Below are 17,907 nucleotides of genomic sequence, written 5' to 3'. Positions count from 1 at the left end.
ATGCCATCTATTAATGTAATAACTGCACTTTCACAATTGCTTTATTAACCTTCCTGCTTTCTCAAATTTGTTGGGGGGGGGGGGGTAATCCCCCCAAACCCCCCTTTTTGGGTTCGGGCTCGCTCGCTTTGCTCGCTCGCTACGGTGCTGTATGCAAATCACTTTGCGCCCCACCACTTTCAAATGTCACCCACCGCCCCTGCTGGCAGTATGTCAATCATTGCTCATTCTTCAGGGGCCGGCAGAGGTTTTCAGCTGATCTACATCCGAGGAACCTGACACTGCCCTGTCTTGCATGCCATAAGATACATTGCCCTGACATCACCCTTAAAGGGAAGGATCACGCTGCTGGACAATGCCCCAGCCTGACCAGGAGGACTGGACCCCAAGAGACCCAAGAGCTGGACCTCAAGGCACTAGGCCTCATCGAGCCACCAACGGGCAGATCACGCAGAAGCCATCCGAGTCATGTAGCTTATCTATACCTGAAGCAAAGCAGTAAATAGAAAATAAACGGTGCTCAGATTCACAATTCACTGGTAGGCAGTAAGTGGGTAACATGCAGTGAGTCACTTTTACGGACTAGCAACCCTAAGAGTGATTTACCAGGCTCTGCCCGAGAGCACACTTTCAGGGGGGTTCTTTACTGCAGGCTTTGGCAAATAGCCATTGTCGCACACATGGCATTTCTCATCTAAGCCCATTATGTAACATAGATGTAAGGTAGGTCTTAGGAAAAAGTACTCCTTCATCCGCTCACATGGGAGTTTGCATCTCACTGCTTACCATTCACCACCCAATGTAGGTGTATGACATTCCTGGAAAGCCCACCATTCAGGAAGGGTTGAGTGGACCGGGGTAGTATTCTTGAAGAAACTACCCCAAGCTCAAGATATACCAGAGACCTTGTTCAAACTGCAGTACAGGGAGATGTTACCGCAGTAGAAAAAGTGAGCCACTATGACAAATGAAAATGAGGACACGGATAATGGGATAATGAAACATATGTATTCCATGTGAGAGTATCTTCCCAGCTTTCCAGAGTGCCACATTTGTGTTTCTTTACATTTTTTCCCTGCTATGTCATGGCTTATGGCATCCAGCCAACTTGTGAGTGCGCTTCATTTGGGAGATACACAATGAGTTGTCTATGGCCCCAAACCAGAATGGAGATACATGGATTTACACTAACACGTTATGTCCCTGTGGTGTGCGTAACACAGTCAATCAGACTCACATAGGATGCCACCCATGTTGGAGGCTGTCGAGTGCTTAATGGGAAAAATGGGTTACATATAGCTTCACTATTGTGCCACGTCTACCTGGCTAAAAAATGGTTGGGTTCAGGCTGTGTGAAACTGTGTTAAAATGTAGTTTTTAATTTTGGAAAGCAAAACAATTTTACAATATCAAACCTTGCTTGTACTTTTTTGTACTTTTCTATATAGGCATTATGTTTCTTAAAACCTTGCTGGGCCTCAAGCTGAAATAACTTTCCCCAATAAATTAGACTAATAACAGCATAGTATGTTATGTTGTCAAGCTCTCGGCATTCCAGCATCAATAACTTTACCTTACATATATCTAATTTTGCAAAAAAGTGAATGCAAACATACCTGAAACACTGATGTACATACTGCTGGTTTTTGATACCTTGTTGGATTCCGCTCTACATGTGTAATTTCCCATATGGGCCAGAGTCGCGATTACATTAAACAAAACCCTCTCCTGCTTTGAACTTTGCATGATCTGCTTGTCCTTCTGGATGGTGATTTGTATATCTTCTGGGTTTATGTGCGAAGTAACCACGTCGCACTCCACTGTCATATTCTTCCCCTCTGTGATATTGCTCGAGGGCCAAACTTTTAACTTTGGAGCAGAGAAAGGAGCTGAAAAAGATTATATAATAAGTTAATTTGTTTAGCTGCAATTCCTCCTTCCTATAAGAGTTCTAATAGTATCTTACAATTTGTACGTTGCACTAGGAGCCATATTAAAGAAAGTATCACAGGGGCGCAACAGCATTTGCTCCTGCTTCTTGCGCCCTACAGGGCACTTTGGTATTATTGTAGGGTCTGCAGATGCTTGTGCGACTCCTTCTGCAATATGGATCACTACATTGGACATTTTGCACCAGCGTGATTGCAATGGCACGTTACCTCATTATGGAACGTGGCCCCTGGCAAATGAGATCACACTTTGTCTATGCACTCATACCATATGACAGACACGGAAGCAGAGGCAAAGAAGCTGCCAGGAGGCGCATTGACTGAGCCCCACATAGAGGTGGTGCACAGTAAGTGTGCCCCACTTGCACGAGGGCATCCCTAGGGATGGGGTAGAGGGTACAACCCCCCCACGCATACCTCTAGTGGCAGGTACACTATGCACTGCACACACCAGCAACAGGATGACCTTCTCCCTTTAAACAGAGGCAAATAAACCTCTAGTGTAATATGGAGCTGCAGCTTTGTATTACAGCCTTGTATTCACTAATGTGCTCTCCTCTGCACAGTCAGACACTGTTAGACTTTGTGCCTGGGCAAGGACAGTGAATTTATTTGGAGTACTGCCCGGGCTGCCCTAGGCACTCCTAGTTAAGTATACCCTGTAGCACAAATAGGTACGGTGTGCCCAATATGTAATTTGGCCCAGCTTGCCCACATGTGAAGACAATGAAACAGCATTCAATCAGATTCCCATACATGGAAGTAACAAAAAAATGTATAGCACCAGCCAAACTTCCTCTCTTTACAGGTAGTTTTTAAAACACAGGGTAAATATATTTTCTTACATTGCACGAATACATGTATGTTATGTTATGTTATTTATTTTATTAAGCGCGTATGTTACCCTTAGGTGTCCTGGCGCTATCTGCTATCCTGAGAAGGGGAAAGAATAAAACTATGAGTCTAGAACAGCCAAGTTTTCAGCATTCTCCTAAATGGTAAAAAATCCGTGCAGTTTCTCAGGTATAGAGGAAGCTGGTTCCATAACTTTGTAGCGCCTACCACAAAGCTTTCCCACCCCAGCGAGCTTTTTTCACTGGTGGGACTCTCACCAATTACTGAGCTGATGAGCGTAAGGGCCTAGCTGGTTGGTACCATTGTAATTGATACTGTAAGTAGCGTGGTCCCTGATTCTGAAGTGACTTAAAAACGAGGCATAGGGACTTAAAATTAAAATATACTCGCTGCCTCACTGGCAGCCAATGAAGTCTGCAGATTTCAATGGAGATGGGAGAAAATGTAGGTATGCCAGATATCAGTCTAGCAGCAGTGTTCTGCAGCATTTGGAGTCTATGCAACAGCCTCTCTTGAATGTTTAGATAGAGGCTGTTGCAATAGTCCAGTCATGACATAATCAATGCCGTAACCACTGTCTGCCGACTCTCCTTGGGTAATAAAGGAAGAATTGTCTTAGTGGTCCTGAGGGTGAACATAGTTGATGACACAATAGCATTGACCTGCCTTTTCATATCCAATCTATCATCCAGGTACACTCCCAGATTTTTCACTTGTGTAGAGGGTGAGGGCAGGGATCCCAGAGCAGCAGGCTAACATTCAGGTGTCCACAGGTTAACATCATTCCCAAATAAAATGACCTCAGTCTTGCCTGAGTTCAATTTAAGGCAGTTACTGGACATCCAGGAACAAACCGCTTCCATACAATCATGTAGCTTGTGGCTCACAGTCCCTTCAGATCCTGGAAGAAGTTATACCACTATCTGCGTATCGTCCGCATAAGAGGTAAGATGGAAACCAAAATATCTAATCAATGCGGCCAGGGACGATACGTAGACATTAAATAAAGTGGGACTTAAAGATGAGCCCTGAGGGACCCCACAAGGGAGTTGGAAAGGGGCAGAGCAAAATTCACCCAGGGCAACTATCTGCCGACGATCAGTAAGGAAAGATTTTAGAATCTTCCAGGCGGCATTCTGTACTCCGCAGGCTGACAAACGGTCCATCAAAAGATCAAGATGGACCGTGTCAAATGCTGCGGAGAGATCCAGCATAATCATTGCTGCTTTACCACCCTGATCCAAAGTTTTCCTAATCTCGTCGGTAGATTTTAAAAGTACCAGTACCCCAGCATCTTGAAGATAACTGCTCAAGTGACTGTTGATCCATTTTTCCAACATTTTAGCCGGAAAAGGGAGGCGAGAGATAGGTCTGAAATTGCGAACATCTTTTGAGTCCAAATTAGATTTTGTAAGAAAAGGAATCAAAGAGGCAATTTTCCATTGGGCAGGGATTCTGCCTGCTCCCAGTACCATATTAAAAACAGGGGTAAGAGCTGCAACAAAGATTTGAGGGATCAATTTGGCTATTTTATTAGGACACGGATCGTGAGGAGATCCTGATTTCATTTTTTCATTTTAAAGCTTTATTCGACATTTGTCATAAAAGCATTCACCTAACCCTAATACAATAAATACTACATGTAAAAATATTTCTAAAAATGCATATTAAATGTTAAATGTCGAATAATACATGATTAAAAAATACATCAATATTACAACAGATTATCACACATTAAAAAATAGAGTTTCTATAGGATAAAAAAAAACAATAATCCATATAGCAAAGTGCAAAGTTGGAAATATACATAATTTCATTATGATGCAATTGCCATTAATGATCGGGTACGAATTAGCCATGACCAAGCCAAAAATTTTGCTACCCCAACCACAAGCAATGTTGAACAATCTGTTTCAAGTATCCTAAGGGCTTCAGATTGGCTTCGGGTTCCCAACTTTAAGCACACCGGCTTTAACCATTTGCGTCTGGGGGACGAGTACAGTGGACAACAGAACAGGAAATGGGAGATGTGTTCAGTTTCTTCATTACAATGGTGACAATGTTCATCCCATGCCGGGGACCAATGCTTCTTAAACACATTCAACGGGAGTGTACCAATGCGAAATTGAAAATAGAGTTTTCTGTCGTAAGATTTTTCAATAAGATCCCAAAAAGGTTCGCAAGAAGGGTACATTTTTATATTTAAGAAGCGAGATGTTAAATTTGAGCTTGTGCTGTCACTAAACATTGTGAAATATACCATTTCCCAATATAGATCCTTTAACTTTGCCTTCGTTGGGAAGCAGGTCACATCTTTATTGTCCCATAAATAGTCCAATTTCAATTTTGTAAGGAGTCCCCGCAACTCCTTTAACCATGGAATACTATGGAAACAGTCGAATTTAATGACATCCGCCAATGCTGCTGCATAATGGCTTAATTCTGGGGTCACCATAATTCGTCTCCAATATAGAAGGGGCCGTAGCCTCGCTATGTCCTCTATGGATTTTCTTCCCAGATCCAATTTTAACGGGATTGTCGGTGTACTCTGGGGGACCATCACAATCCCTCGTAAAAACCTGTTTTCAGCTCGGCCCAGCTCTCTCAGATCTGAGAACCCCCATAGTTCAGAGCCATATAAACAAGCCCCCAGGACTTTCATAGAATAAATTTCCAACACACAGTTTACAGGCTTTGTCAGTGAGGTGCGGTGTTTTAGGGAAATAGCGCCTGCTAGCTGTCTAAACTTTAGTAGGGTTGTGGTTATATGCTGTTTCCAGCTCATGTTTTCTTGTAGGGTGATGCCTAGGTATGAAAAGGAGTCCACTCTTTCTAAGGGTGTACCTTTGTATTTTATTACACCCTTAAAAGTGGACTGCTGGTTGAGGCACATGAATTTTGTTTTAGTGGTGTTCAATTCCAGGCCCCTCCCATCACAATATACACCAAAGGCATCAACCACTTTTTGAAGCCCACTGGGGGTGCGGGAAAGTAAAAGTGTATCGTCCGCAAACATGAGAACTGGTACACGAGAGCCAGCTATTACTGGGGCGTCACTAGCAATCTTCTCTAAATATTCGACGATACCATTTATATAGATAGAGAAGAGGGTTGGCGCTAGGACACACCCTTGTCTCACCCCACGTTCTACCGGAAAGGGATCAGTTACTTCTCCTTGTTTGCCCCATCTTATCCTTGCAAAATTGTTTTCGTGTAGGCGAACAAGGAGTGTAAGCAATTCCTGGCTTAAGCCTGCGTCCGCCAAGGTCTGCCAGAGTTTTTCCCTGGGGACCAAGTCGAAAGCGGCTTTTAGATCTACAAAGACTGCATACAATGTCCCCTTCTTTAGAGTGACGTTTCTCCAGTAGATGGTTAAAAAATGGAGAACTTGATCGACGCTACTAGTTAGGGGACGAAACCCAGCTTGATAAGGTGACAAGATATTTTTTTCGTCGATCCATTGCTGCAGTTTGTTTTGGACTAATCGGCCCATTAGTTTTTGTGCTGTGTCGATCAAACTAATGGGTCTATAGTTTTTAGCCAGGGATCGATCACCTTTCTTATATATGGGAATGATTTCAGCTCCCTTCCATGAGGCAGGCACTTTCCCTCCCATAGCCACCGCATTAGCCAGCATTGTAAAATAGCTACACCAGGACTTCCGGTCCGATAAAAAAATATCAGCCGGAATTCCATCCATGCCTGGGGCTTTGCCCCCTGCTACACAGTCCAGTACAATACTCACGTCCCTTTCAACAAATATAGGAGATTTGTAGTAAACTTGCGGAGGGGGACAATCATTATTAAACATGGGGTTACGAGCATACTGTGGTTGGAAGTATTCTATCCAGTTGCTTTTTGCGACATTATTCGTAGGCTGGAGTGCTATGCCACCCTTTGCCCATTTTACTGTAGCCCAGAAGCGCTTTGAGTCCTTGGAGGCGCATGCCTCCTTAAGTTCTCGCCAACAGTCCTCATCCCATCGCTTCTTTGCTAAATTTTGAGCCTGTCTGTACTGGTTTCTCGCCAGCCTTACTGTTTCTGCACTTCCTAATCTTAGTTCCCTGCTAAGATTATCTCGTGCTACCCTACAGCTCTTGTCATACCACCCTCTAGCCACTTTGGCTTTTTTCTTTTTATTTGGGGCTATTGTTTTGACAAAAAAACTTTGAATTTTGGAAAAAAGTATCTCATGGGCAGCCATCATATAGTCAGGGAAATCAATCATCCCATAATGGGACTTAATCTTGGCGACTTCGCCCACCACTAGTTCCTTCAAAGTCTCTATTTTGGAAATGTCTTCTAGGAGCATACTCCACTTCAGATGGCGGGAGTTATTTGAACTTACAAGGTCTTGCGTAACCATGTGATCCCCACTTGGATGCTCGGACATTTCATGGTAGGGATGTAGTGTCAGACACAAAGGATTGTGGTCACTTTCAATTTTATCCTTCACTTCCATATCTACCAATTTATCCCACGCCCTTACATCCAGCAGTATATAATCTATCCTGCTGGCCGATCGGCCATTATCAAAAGTATTTTTCCCCATAAGATCTGACGGTGCCCGACCATTGACTGCTCTAAGCCCTCTGGAAAGACAAAGACTTTTCAATTGGATTGCTACTGTGCTCCATTTTCTAATTGCTGGGATATCTAGTTGAGGGATTCTCCACTTAGTATCCTCATCTTCGGCCAGGATCCTATCCTCCTCGCCCAAAGGTTCGAAGGTGGTGTTAAAATCCCCGCCTATTATTATATGGGTTGGCACTGGTAGCATTTCAATATGATTCTCGAGGGACGTTAGGGTCTCTGATGGTTTGCCCCTGACAACTCCCCTGGAATAAAGATTAAACAGAGCTAGTTGTTGACCATTTTGCCAGCTAATGTCAAGTGCCAAAATGTCATTGGAGGGTATAGACCTTTGTTTAACCGAACAATTCAAATTTTGGCGTACCCAAATTAACAGGCCCCCAGAGGGACGTCCCACTCGATTTCTTATAGCCGGGACGTAAAAGTTCAAATACCCTTGCCTGAAAATTGGTGTAAGCGACCAAGTTTCTTGGAACATGATAATGTCATAATGGTCGATAAAGTCGACCCAGTCTGGAATGTTTAGCTTGTTTGTAATTCCAGCTATATTCCAAGAGATAATAGATAATTGCGGTTTGGCCTTTTGGTGGCATGTCTGATCAATATCAGGGATGTTTAATATTTCTACAGAATCTATTCCTAGGGCTACAGTTCCACTCAATATCGGTAACTTCTCAATTACCCCTAATGTTCTTTCTTGTTCCATCTGAACTCTATTTACTTCCTCTGGGACGGGAGTACAGGATACATTAGAGGCCAAGGAAGAATTATCTAATAGAGGCTCATCTGACGTGGAAGTCTTAACATATCCTTGGTCCAACTGGAATTCTAGAGAGGCGGGAGAGGCACATACGAGTCAATCACACTCGTTTAAGTCAGTTAACACAGAGTAGTGGTTGTCCAAATTCAGCCCCCACTCGCATACTGGATCAGTCCTGGCCCTTCTATTTCCCACAACTGTCCACTTTGTTCTCAGTATGCTAGGTTTAGCTACTAGACCTCTTCTACTATAGAAGAAATCCAGTGTCAGTGGTACTATTTCAGCTGTCCTACGTTGTGGAGGGAGGATGTTCCGTAGGACATCAGGCAATACTTCAGGGCCCTTGAAATTCAAAACCACACAATCCCCATGGAATTTCTTTGCCTTAGTGCCTATCCACCTAACCCTTCTTGCTGTAAGCAGATCGTCAGATAGTTTTTCCTTGCCCCAGGGAGTTATATGCATGTTGCTACTAAGCCACTGGAGAGCCTTGTTTCTTAAGGAATCTGGAGACTCGATCTGTCCAGTTTTCAGCAGAGGTGTGTTTGCGAGTACTAGAATCAGGGGCGAGGCTTCGACAATTAATTCAACTGGGGCAGTTTCTGGGTTTGGGATCTCAGAGGTAGTATTGCCTACTGGTTGTGCTGCATCTAAAGTTGGGGCCGTGTTAGAGGTATCACCGTGCATAGAGCTGGCTTGTTGGAGTTGCTCAGCTGGAACTTGTGGGCCTGCATTCATGTTCACCCCAAGTGATTTCCCTGTAGTCTCCATGTGTTCAAATTTAGTTATTATTAAATTTGAAATATCCCCCACCCCCTCGTTAGTTTTCCTTAGGAGGGTCTCTAACTTGTTGACCTTATTAGCTAGTTGGTCTACTTTTGATATGAGGGGTTTCATTAATCCTGATAATTTGGACTCTAGTATACCCATAAGCGTATTTAAAAGGGTGTCCTCCCCATCTGCATTTACATACTCTTCCTCCCTTATCCCATCTTCCGCCCTTTTCTTTGTTCGTCTAGGTGGAGTTACAGGTTTGTTCTTACAAGAGCGTAGGCCACCTCTTCTAGGTGGTGCCTTGGTAATCCCTTTTTTAGCTCTTGGTGCAGGGACCGGTGTGGGAGGGGTATTGGTCTCTGTGACTAGCTCCTCAATTGTATCAGATTTGCTTGGTTCTTCTAAATTAATTAGATCTACAAAGGGGTCGAGTTGGTGGTCATTAGAGGCCATGGATACATTAATTGCAGAGCGATCATTAGGGTCCTCAATCGGGTCGGTGACAATAAATTCATCAGTGACAGACTGAAATACCCCTGATTGATTAATTTGAGCGCAGGGTGGTGAATCCATAATTCCCAGAGAGGACCTCCGATTATTATTGATTTTTGTCACTACCTGGACCAGATAATTATCCATTGTATTAGCCGGGGTGGCAGGCGTTTTTTGCTTTGACATGTTGAACACACAATTGTGAGCAGCAAAGCCCTGGTGATATATATAACAATAGTAGGCCACTTATACTATGAATATAAAAGTATGTCGCCTTACCACAGGTAGGTTTAGAGGATAGGGGAAAGAGGGGTGGCCCAGTCCAGTCTCTCACAGTCTAGAACGGGCTAAAACGGGCCCGCCCTTGGCCCGGGCTTCGCCCGGCGTCCCGCGAGACGGGGGTGACACCCAATTTATGCGCCTCCTGGCGCTCGATTGCCGCGACCAGCGTCGCCGGGAATGATGGGAACTGTAGTTTTTTAGGCGTCCCCAGCACCGCGCTCCGCTCGGCTATCAAACCCACAGATGACACAAGGGGCCGGCGGCGGGAGGCGGGTGGGCGCGGACTCTGCTTCTCAGGTGCTCCAGGAGTAGGACTTTTGCCAGCAATTCAGCTTTCTGTCAGGAACCCCACTCGACCGGGGTGACACCCAATTTATGCGCCTCCTGGCGCTCGATTGCCGCGACCAGCGTCGCCGGGAATGATGGGAACTGTAGTTTTTTAGGCGTCCCCAGCACCGCGCTCCGCTCGGCTATCAAACCCACAGATGACACAAGGGGCCGGCGGCGGGAGGCGGGTGGGCGCGGACTCTGCTTCTCAGGTGCTCCAGGAGTAGGACTTTTGCCAGCAATTCAGCTTTCTGTCAGGAACCCCACTCGACCGGGGTGACACCCAATTTATGCGCCTCCTGGCGCTCGATTGCCGCGACCAGCGTCGCCGGGAATGATGGGAACTGTAGTTTTTTAGGCGTCCCCAGCACCGCGCTCCGCTCGGCTATCAAACCCACAGATGACACAAGGGGCCGGCGGTGGGAGGCGGTGGGCGCGGACTCTGCTTCTCAGGTGCTCCAGGAGTAGGACTTTTGCCAGCAATTCAGCTTTCTGTCAGGAACCCCACTCGACCGGGGTGACACCCAATTTATGCGCCTCCTGGCGCTCGATTGCCGCGACCAGCGTCGCCGGGAATGATGGGAACTGTAGTTTTTTAGGCGTCCCCAGCACCGCGCTCCGCTCGGCTCCGCTCGGCTATCAAACCCACAGATGACACAAGGGGCCGGCGGCGGGAGGCGGGTGGGCGCGGACTCTGCTTCTCAGGTGCTCCAGGAGTAGGACTTTTGCCAGCAATTCAGCTTTCTGTCAGGAACCTGATTTCATATTTTGCAGACGTTTGGCAGTGTCTGTGTCAGCTAAAAGGGGGAATTCAGTCAATGAATTCTGAGTTTGAGGGACAATATTTCTATCAATACCAATATCACCTGAGAGTCCATTATTGGCACTATTGAAGGTTGAAAAAATGTCTTCCACTTTTGTTTAGAAAGTAACTGGCAATTTTATCACATAATTCCTGGCTCTCTGCCACTTGTGGTGTTTGTGGGTTGGCCAGTTTACAAACGATCTTGAATAATTCTTTTGCCGAGTTTTCCGCTAGTTCTATTTGATTAGCAAAGTATTCTTGCTTGGTCGTGAGCAATAGTTGCTTATAGACCTGAATGCTTTCTTTATGTTTGATTTTATCCTCAGCTCTATATCCCATCCTCCATTCTCGTTCGAAATGCTTACAAATACATTTCTGGGCTTTTAAATTAGGAGTGCACCAGGGGGCAGAGGGGTGGATCCTTCTTGGATAAGAACCTTTTTTTGGAGCAAGTTTATCGCATGCCTCATTGACCCAGTCATTAAATCTGGTAATGGCATCATCCACCTCTCCAACTAAAGAGACTAAACATCTTCTCTAAGCTCTAATATTAGACATATAAGGGCTCTTTCAGACCTTAATGGGCCATCCCCAAGCATGACATGTAGGTGGAGTCTTCACCTCCACTGCCCTGGCCATTACCTGATTAGTTCTCACAGAGATTGCCCTCCCACCACCACATTACGAACACTTTCAGCAGTAATTTTGACTGGCAGACCATCATGAAATACAACTCAAGAAGGCAAAAATAGGAACTATAAGTGTTGCAAGTGTATTTCAGGCAGGCTTTCTGGTGCTGAGATGCTACCAACCCAGTGGCATATGGGTCATCGGTTTAAGGATTCTAGCTTGGGCTCTGCTGTTGCAACCCTGCAGTTCCAGCATCTCTGTCTGAGGCGGGAGGCCCTTGAGCCTGGCAGAATGATTTGCCAGTTTATGGCAGATGTCCTGCTTTCAACAAGCTCTAACTGAGCCTCTTAGACCGGTATAATTCATCATGTTGCATATGGCTTCCACATGTAGCTATCAGCATGATTACTGGATTCTGGCCCAAATCAATCCCCTGAGGCATATTCTTCTTTCTATGTGTGCAGCACAATGCCGCACACATAGAAAGAGGAAGTGAAGCAGCAAAATAAATATATTTCTCCTCATTATGCCTCCCTTAGGAAGGCGTTGCATTTTGGAGCATTCCCAGGTCTACCAGTTCTGGTAAATCTGGGAATGCATCAAAATCCATGGGAGCTGCCTGGGAACACCCACACAATGCCCATGGAACTTCTCCCCAGAACCCAGTCCCACAATGCAGTCATTTGAGCTGCGTTGCCTTACTCAGATTTATGAAGCCACTCAGGGCCACGCAAAGTGGCCTTGCATGGCGTCATAAATCTCATTTCGCAATCAGGTTTCAGAGCCTCACACAGTACAGAAATCATACTGATGGCAGCTCTGGACACCATCAAACTCCCCCTTGATGTGAGCCATGCTGGTGCTGCTTGACCTAAGTGCTGCCTTCAACACCATCTCACATTCCATCATGGTCCAAAGACTTTCTTTGTCTTTGGACCGAAGGCAAAACTATTGGCTGATTTTAGAACTTCATGAGCAATTCTACTCAAGCTATTATTTTGATCATTGCAAATTTCATGTCATACCTCTGAACAAAGAAGTATCACATGGTTCTTCTTTGAGCCCCACACTTTTAACATATATGTTGCCTCACGGGCTAGTAAGATCCTGCGGCCTAGATGTCATCTCTTATGTAGATGATCCGCAGTTGAACCATTTCCATGGCCCAAATCCCGAAACTACAAAACCCCAAACCAGGGAATGCATGAGAAATATTGCATCCTGGATGTTCTAAAACTGCCTTCAGCTCAATGGCGATAAAACAGAGATTTTGCTGTATGGCAAGGCCCATAACCACTGATCAGATGACTGGTGGCCATCTGAATTAGGCACCTCATCTCAACCCAAAAAGGTGGTCAAGAATCTTGCCATCTTGACCTACAGCTGACAGATGTACTTATATTAGAAGTAACCCCATTTATATGCATGTATATAATGTTTGTCTCTGGCCATGTGTTCTCTTTCAGAGGAACTGTTGCTACACCTACTACCTTGCTTCATATACTACTGCCCACTAATCAGCCCATATTGTGTATTAATGATCTCTTTGATTGTAAGTTTCAATTGTCAAAAATCAATAAAAACATTTAAAAAAAAGAATCTTGTCATCTTAATCAATGACAATATCTCAATGAGAGAGCAGGTAGGCTCCGCATGAGGCACTTGTTTTGGTAAATTGTGCATGTGGAGACGAGCATTTTAGTGACAACCTCTACACACAAGAGGAACTCTTACGCAGGCTCTTGTGGTCAGCCGCCTGGATTATGTAAACACTCTTCTGGTAGCTGCTAATTAATGACTATTATCAAAACCACGGGTGATTCAGAACACTGCGGCGCGCCTTGTCTGCAAACTTTCTACCCTTATCCCCTCTGAATCTACTCTAAGATCACTGCACTGTCTGCCTATCAGGAAACAACCCGTTTTTAAGCTGTTGTGTCTGGTACATAGATATTAGCAAGTAAGGGCCCTGCATTTCTCCAAAATAAACTCCTCCCCTGCCTCTCCACCAGAAATCTGAGGTCTAAGGATCACTCCCGGGGCTCCACCCACAGCATATTCGCGTAGCCCAACACAGCGACCAGTCCTTTTCCTATCCTGACCCAGGGCCGGTCCTAGCCATGGGCGGTATTGGCAGCTGCCCAGGGCCTCGCGCTCAGGGGGGCCCCGCAGTTGCGGGAATAAACAACGCTAGACTCGGGCTGGAAGCAGTGCACTCGATGGGAAATCCCCTTTCGAAGCTCTGAAATCTGTTACACTCGCGGCGCTATTTAATGACAGGGTCACGTGGAAGCAAGAAATCTGCTTGAAAGGAATACTGCTGCTTGCCCTCAGTTTATCACTGTATGTATAGAATGTTCGGTGAAAGGGAGCGGATGTGGCTTAACGGCCAGAGCGGCCGACTTTGGAGCTGGAGAACCAGGTATCAATCGAATCTCGGGCGTCCGCTCAACATCCTGTGACTCTGGGCAAATCGATTTATCACCCCGTGTCTCCCCCAAAAATATGAAGGCCTTCTTGGGTAACAACTGGTGCTCATGTAAAGCGCTCCAGAATCTTCGGGCCAAGGTCACGCTATATAAAACACAACAAAAAAAGTATCCAACATGAAATGACAGCGTGTACTGTACCTCCCTTTGGTGTGAAGTGCCAAATATGGCCCTTGTACAAGCAGAGGGTCGCCTTTCTCTAAAGTGCACTGGCCACCCGTAAACAGAAGTAAAACACATGTGAAGACTTTCTACCGAATGGCTGTTGTCCAGTGGCGGTTTTACCATGGGGGCGTTTGGGCGCCGCCCCCCCTGTTTTCTCGCCGTGCGAGAAGAAGGCAGAAACAAATGGTAGTTATTTATTTATAACTACCATTTGTTTCTGCCTGCCCTTCTCGCACGGCGAGAAAGCAGTCAGCAAACTTCCTGTTTACTCGAGCCTCAGGGCAGGGGGGAGTGGCTTGAGCGAGTGGCTTGCCCACTGTTGTGAATACGGACTGTTTGGACAGCCTGAGAGGCTGTCCAAACAGACAGTATTAGCAACAGTGGGCAAGCCGCTCCCCCAAGCCTCCTCCCACTCTCCGTTCTGCAGCATGCAGACTAGGAGAAATGACGTGTTTAGGGCAGCCGGCCGAACCAATCAGCGCCGGCTGCCATGGAGGGGAGGGAGGCTGCCTGCAGCCTTCAGTGACGACTCTGGTGACGAGGCATTCAAAAAAATCCAGGATGGCGCGCGGGAGTCTGCAGTCTCGGCCCTCGGGACAGGACTCGAGTCGAGAGCCAGAGCGGGAAGCCAAGCCAAGGTAAGTTTTTTTACATTTATTTTTATTATTATGAGGCAGTCAGTCCGAGTCTGTTATTATTGTCCAGTTAGAAGCAGCGTCCCTTGCCAATGAGGTGCGGCAGACTGCTGCTTCTTTTTTTCAACTACTTTCGGAATTCAGGATTTTACAGTTCTATCAGATGAAGCACAACAAGGGATTATCGCTGTTTGGTGTAACGCGGCTCCAGAGGGCCTCCTTCACGCTGGTGCAGTAAGGTGTGCTGAGATCAGGAATTACAGTTCCTAGCAATTGAACACTCCTGGAAGACTCGCGGCCACGTTGGGAAGGTTCAGTGATGACTAATGGAGCATAATTTTCATTATAAAATCAGAACACTCTGACTGCGAGTAGGCCCTGTGAGTTGTTCCTGTATGGACTTTTCTCCACCGCCAATTTTACGCCCCGCCTATTTCAAATGTCACCAGCCGCGACTGCTGTTGTCCAATATGCTAATGATTATCAGCGTCAACGATGCATTTCGCCCGTGAAACCAGGAACATTGGCATTAGTCTGAATCTTATGCAGTCGTCACAATATATTTTCTCCGGAGACAAAATGATGATGGGGAAAAGCGCTACGCAGTGACTGTGAGCACAGCACAGTGCATTCTTCCATCCAATAATATCGAGTGTGTGTGTGTTTATTTTGCAGTTACCAGCCAGGCCTTGTTCTCCACACTCTGTTGCACGTACGGTACAATCGGCATTTCTGTGGTGTCTGCTGGCTGCAAAGAAAGTGCGAGAGGAGACTTCTAAGAGCTCTGTATTCAATCAACCAGCCATTATTCATTAGGCATCACTGCCCCCTGGGCCCCCTCTTCTCTTACTTCACCTAGGGTATCTGCGTGACTGCGTCCCATCTTTGAGCAGAACCTGCTGCTACTTTTAAGTCAGCACCTCCTGCACAATACAGGGAACAACACTGTCTGGGCACGCACGCAAAGACACCTGCACGCACCCCCCACCACCTAGCTTGGTTGGTGGTGGTGGTGGTGGTGGTGGTGTGTGACCTGTGGTGGTGACGTGACGCCGGCGTCGCCAGCCTTGAATCTTCCTCATGCAGGTGACAGTGGGTCCCAGGGCCGTCAATGTGGTAGCGCGCGAAAGCGCTACCAATGACGGCCCTGGACATGATTTTATGGCCAGCCCCCGCTCAGTGTGACGCACTCAGCATGCGCACACGCCATACGTGACCTGGCACTGGTAGTCAGTCACTTACTAACTCGGATCGGGCGGCGGGCCGCGTGGGCAGGGCAGGGCTGCAGGCAGGAGTCGGACGACGTCGTCGCTTGAGTCCGTGTGTTGAGTCAGACTGTCTACGTTAAGGTAAGAGACCTGCTTGCTTCAGTTCAATCCATCATATTATATATTAGTATACACTTAACTTAAGATAAAATGTCTAAAGATCGATCAATAGCCACGGAAGGTGACATGGTTAAATCAATTTCTGCAATGATTAAAACAAAATAAAAACGGATGAGAGGGTACATCAATAGAACTGCTGTAATATACAAAAGTTATAGGTTTGAATGACAGGCCTTTTCCAGGAAAGTAACTATAGGTTGATACACATTCATGCAAATCCCAGCAGAGCTGAACATTCCAGTGTTTCTGTACTAGGGAGCACCAGAAATAAAGTCCATTTAGGTATTGTAAAGACCCTTATTTTTCCGGACCCGTGGCTGTTGGCAATAGGACTCTGCGCACTTTACCACTGCTGATCAGTGCTAAAGTGCATATGCTCTCTATGTAAATTGTTATTCTGATTGGATATACATGTTTGGCATATTTGTATCACCATGAAGTCCCTAGTATAGTGCACTGGGTGTGCCAGGGCTGGTGATGACAAATGCTACTAGTGGGCCTGCAGCACTGATTGTGCCACCCACATGAGTAGCTCTAAAGTGGTGTCTCAGGCCTGCCACTGCAGCGCCTATGGGCAGTTTAGAACTGCCATGTCCTCCTGGCCAGTGTCCCCACTGGCCAGGCCTAACCCTTCCCTTTTCGTGCACATCAGTCACCCCTATGGAAGGCCCAAGGTACCCCCCTGGGCAGGGTGCAGTGTATGTGAAAGGTAGAGCATGCACTAGTGCAGGTGACATGCTCTGGTAGTGAATTACAGCCATTGTCGTTTTTCACTATTGTAAGGCTATCTTGCTCCATAGGTTAACATGGGGGATGCTGGCTACAGTGGTTAACAGCATTTCTTCCCATAGGAACAAGATAGGACATAAGTATCTAGTATCCCTGAACTCAGAATTTAATAACACATCTTTTAGGAAAGGTGGTTTTTAAATCCTGTGTTTGAGAACAGCACTTTTAGAAAGTTGCTGTTCTCTTGTCTGACCCTTCTGTGTACCTGGGCCCGTTTGTGTATTGACTGTCTGGTTTGTGAGTGACAGGGGCTGGGGAATTCCCCCAGAGGCTGGATGAGTCAGCACTAGGCTGAATGAAGCAATTGCAACCTGAGTGGTGGGAGGAGTTAGCACCTGGGCTGAATAGGGCTGTGCCTGCCTGCCACAATGCTGGCTCCACCTCCTGCTGGGCGGCTGAGGACCCTGCCCCTCACTCTGAAAGGAAAGATGCAGCCAGCAAAACAAAGTGCTCAGGATCCACCCAGAACTGGTTCAGACCGGGCTCAGGGCCCACATGCACAGAGAGAACAAAGACTTTAGGGGTATAAGTACAGGACCCCTGACAACAGAAAATTAGATCATCCTGGAAATCAAGAAGGAACCTCTGCCAAGGAGAAAGCTGACTCTGAAGAAGGAAGACTGTCCTGCTGTTGCTCTGCTGGACTGACCTGCTGTTGCTTTGCTGCCAAGGAGAGGGGAAGGACTTTGCTGTGAGCTGTGTCCCCTGTCTTGAAGGAATCTCCAAGGGCCTGAGAAGAGCTGGCTCCCTGTTTTGAAGTCCCAGGAACAAAAGGACTTCACCCCCAGTCTCCCTGAACTCTGCTGAGAGAGTTCTGTCCTTCCTAGAGTGCTTGATCCAGTTGTGGGGCCTCTGGAAGTTGACCCTGAGCTGGGAAGCTTGAAACTAAGCTTGAGAGACTTTTTGAATCTGAAAAGTGTCGCATCGCTCGCTTGCGGAGCGCATCCCCGACAGTGCGAGAAGTTTCCCGCCGC

At 46.4% G+C, this 17,907-nt stretch overlaps 1 protein-coding gene across 1 annotated transcript in view; it reads right to left on the bottom strand.

Moving 5' to 3' along the window:
* The window catches only part of PECAM1 (platelet and endothelial cell adhesion molecule 1), a 519,858-nt gene that overhangs the window by 403,486 nt on the left and 98,465 nt on the right, over window positions 1-17,907 (bottom strand). The window contains exon 5 of the mRNA XM_086930914.1: window positions 1,617-1,889. Coding sequence (XP_086787040.1) covers window positions 1,617-1,889 — 273 coding nt within the window. The remainder of the gene's footprint in view (window positions 1-1,616; window positions 1,890-17,907) is intronic.

Source organism: Lissotriton vulgaris, chromosome 7 (genome assembly GCF_964263255.1).
Source record: "Lissotriton vulgaris chromosome 7, aLisVul1.2, whole genome shotgun sequence".
NCBI lineage: Eukaryota > Metazoa > Chordata > Amphibia > Caudata > Salamandridae > Lissotriton > Lissotriton vulgaris.
This window is presented reverse-complemented; position numbering and strand designations above follow the sequence as displayed.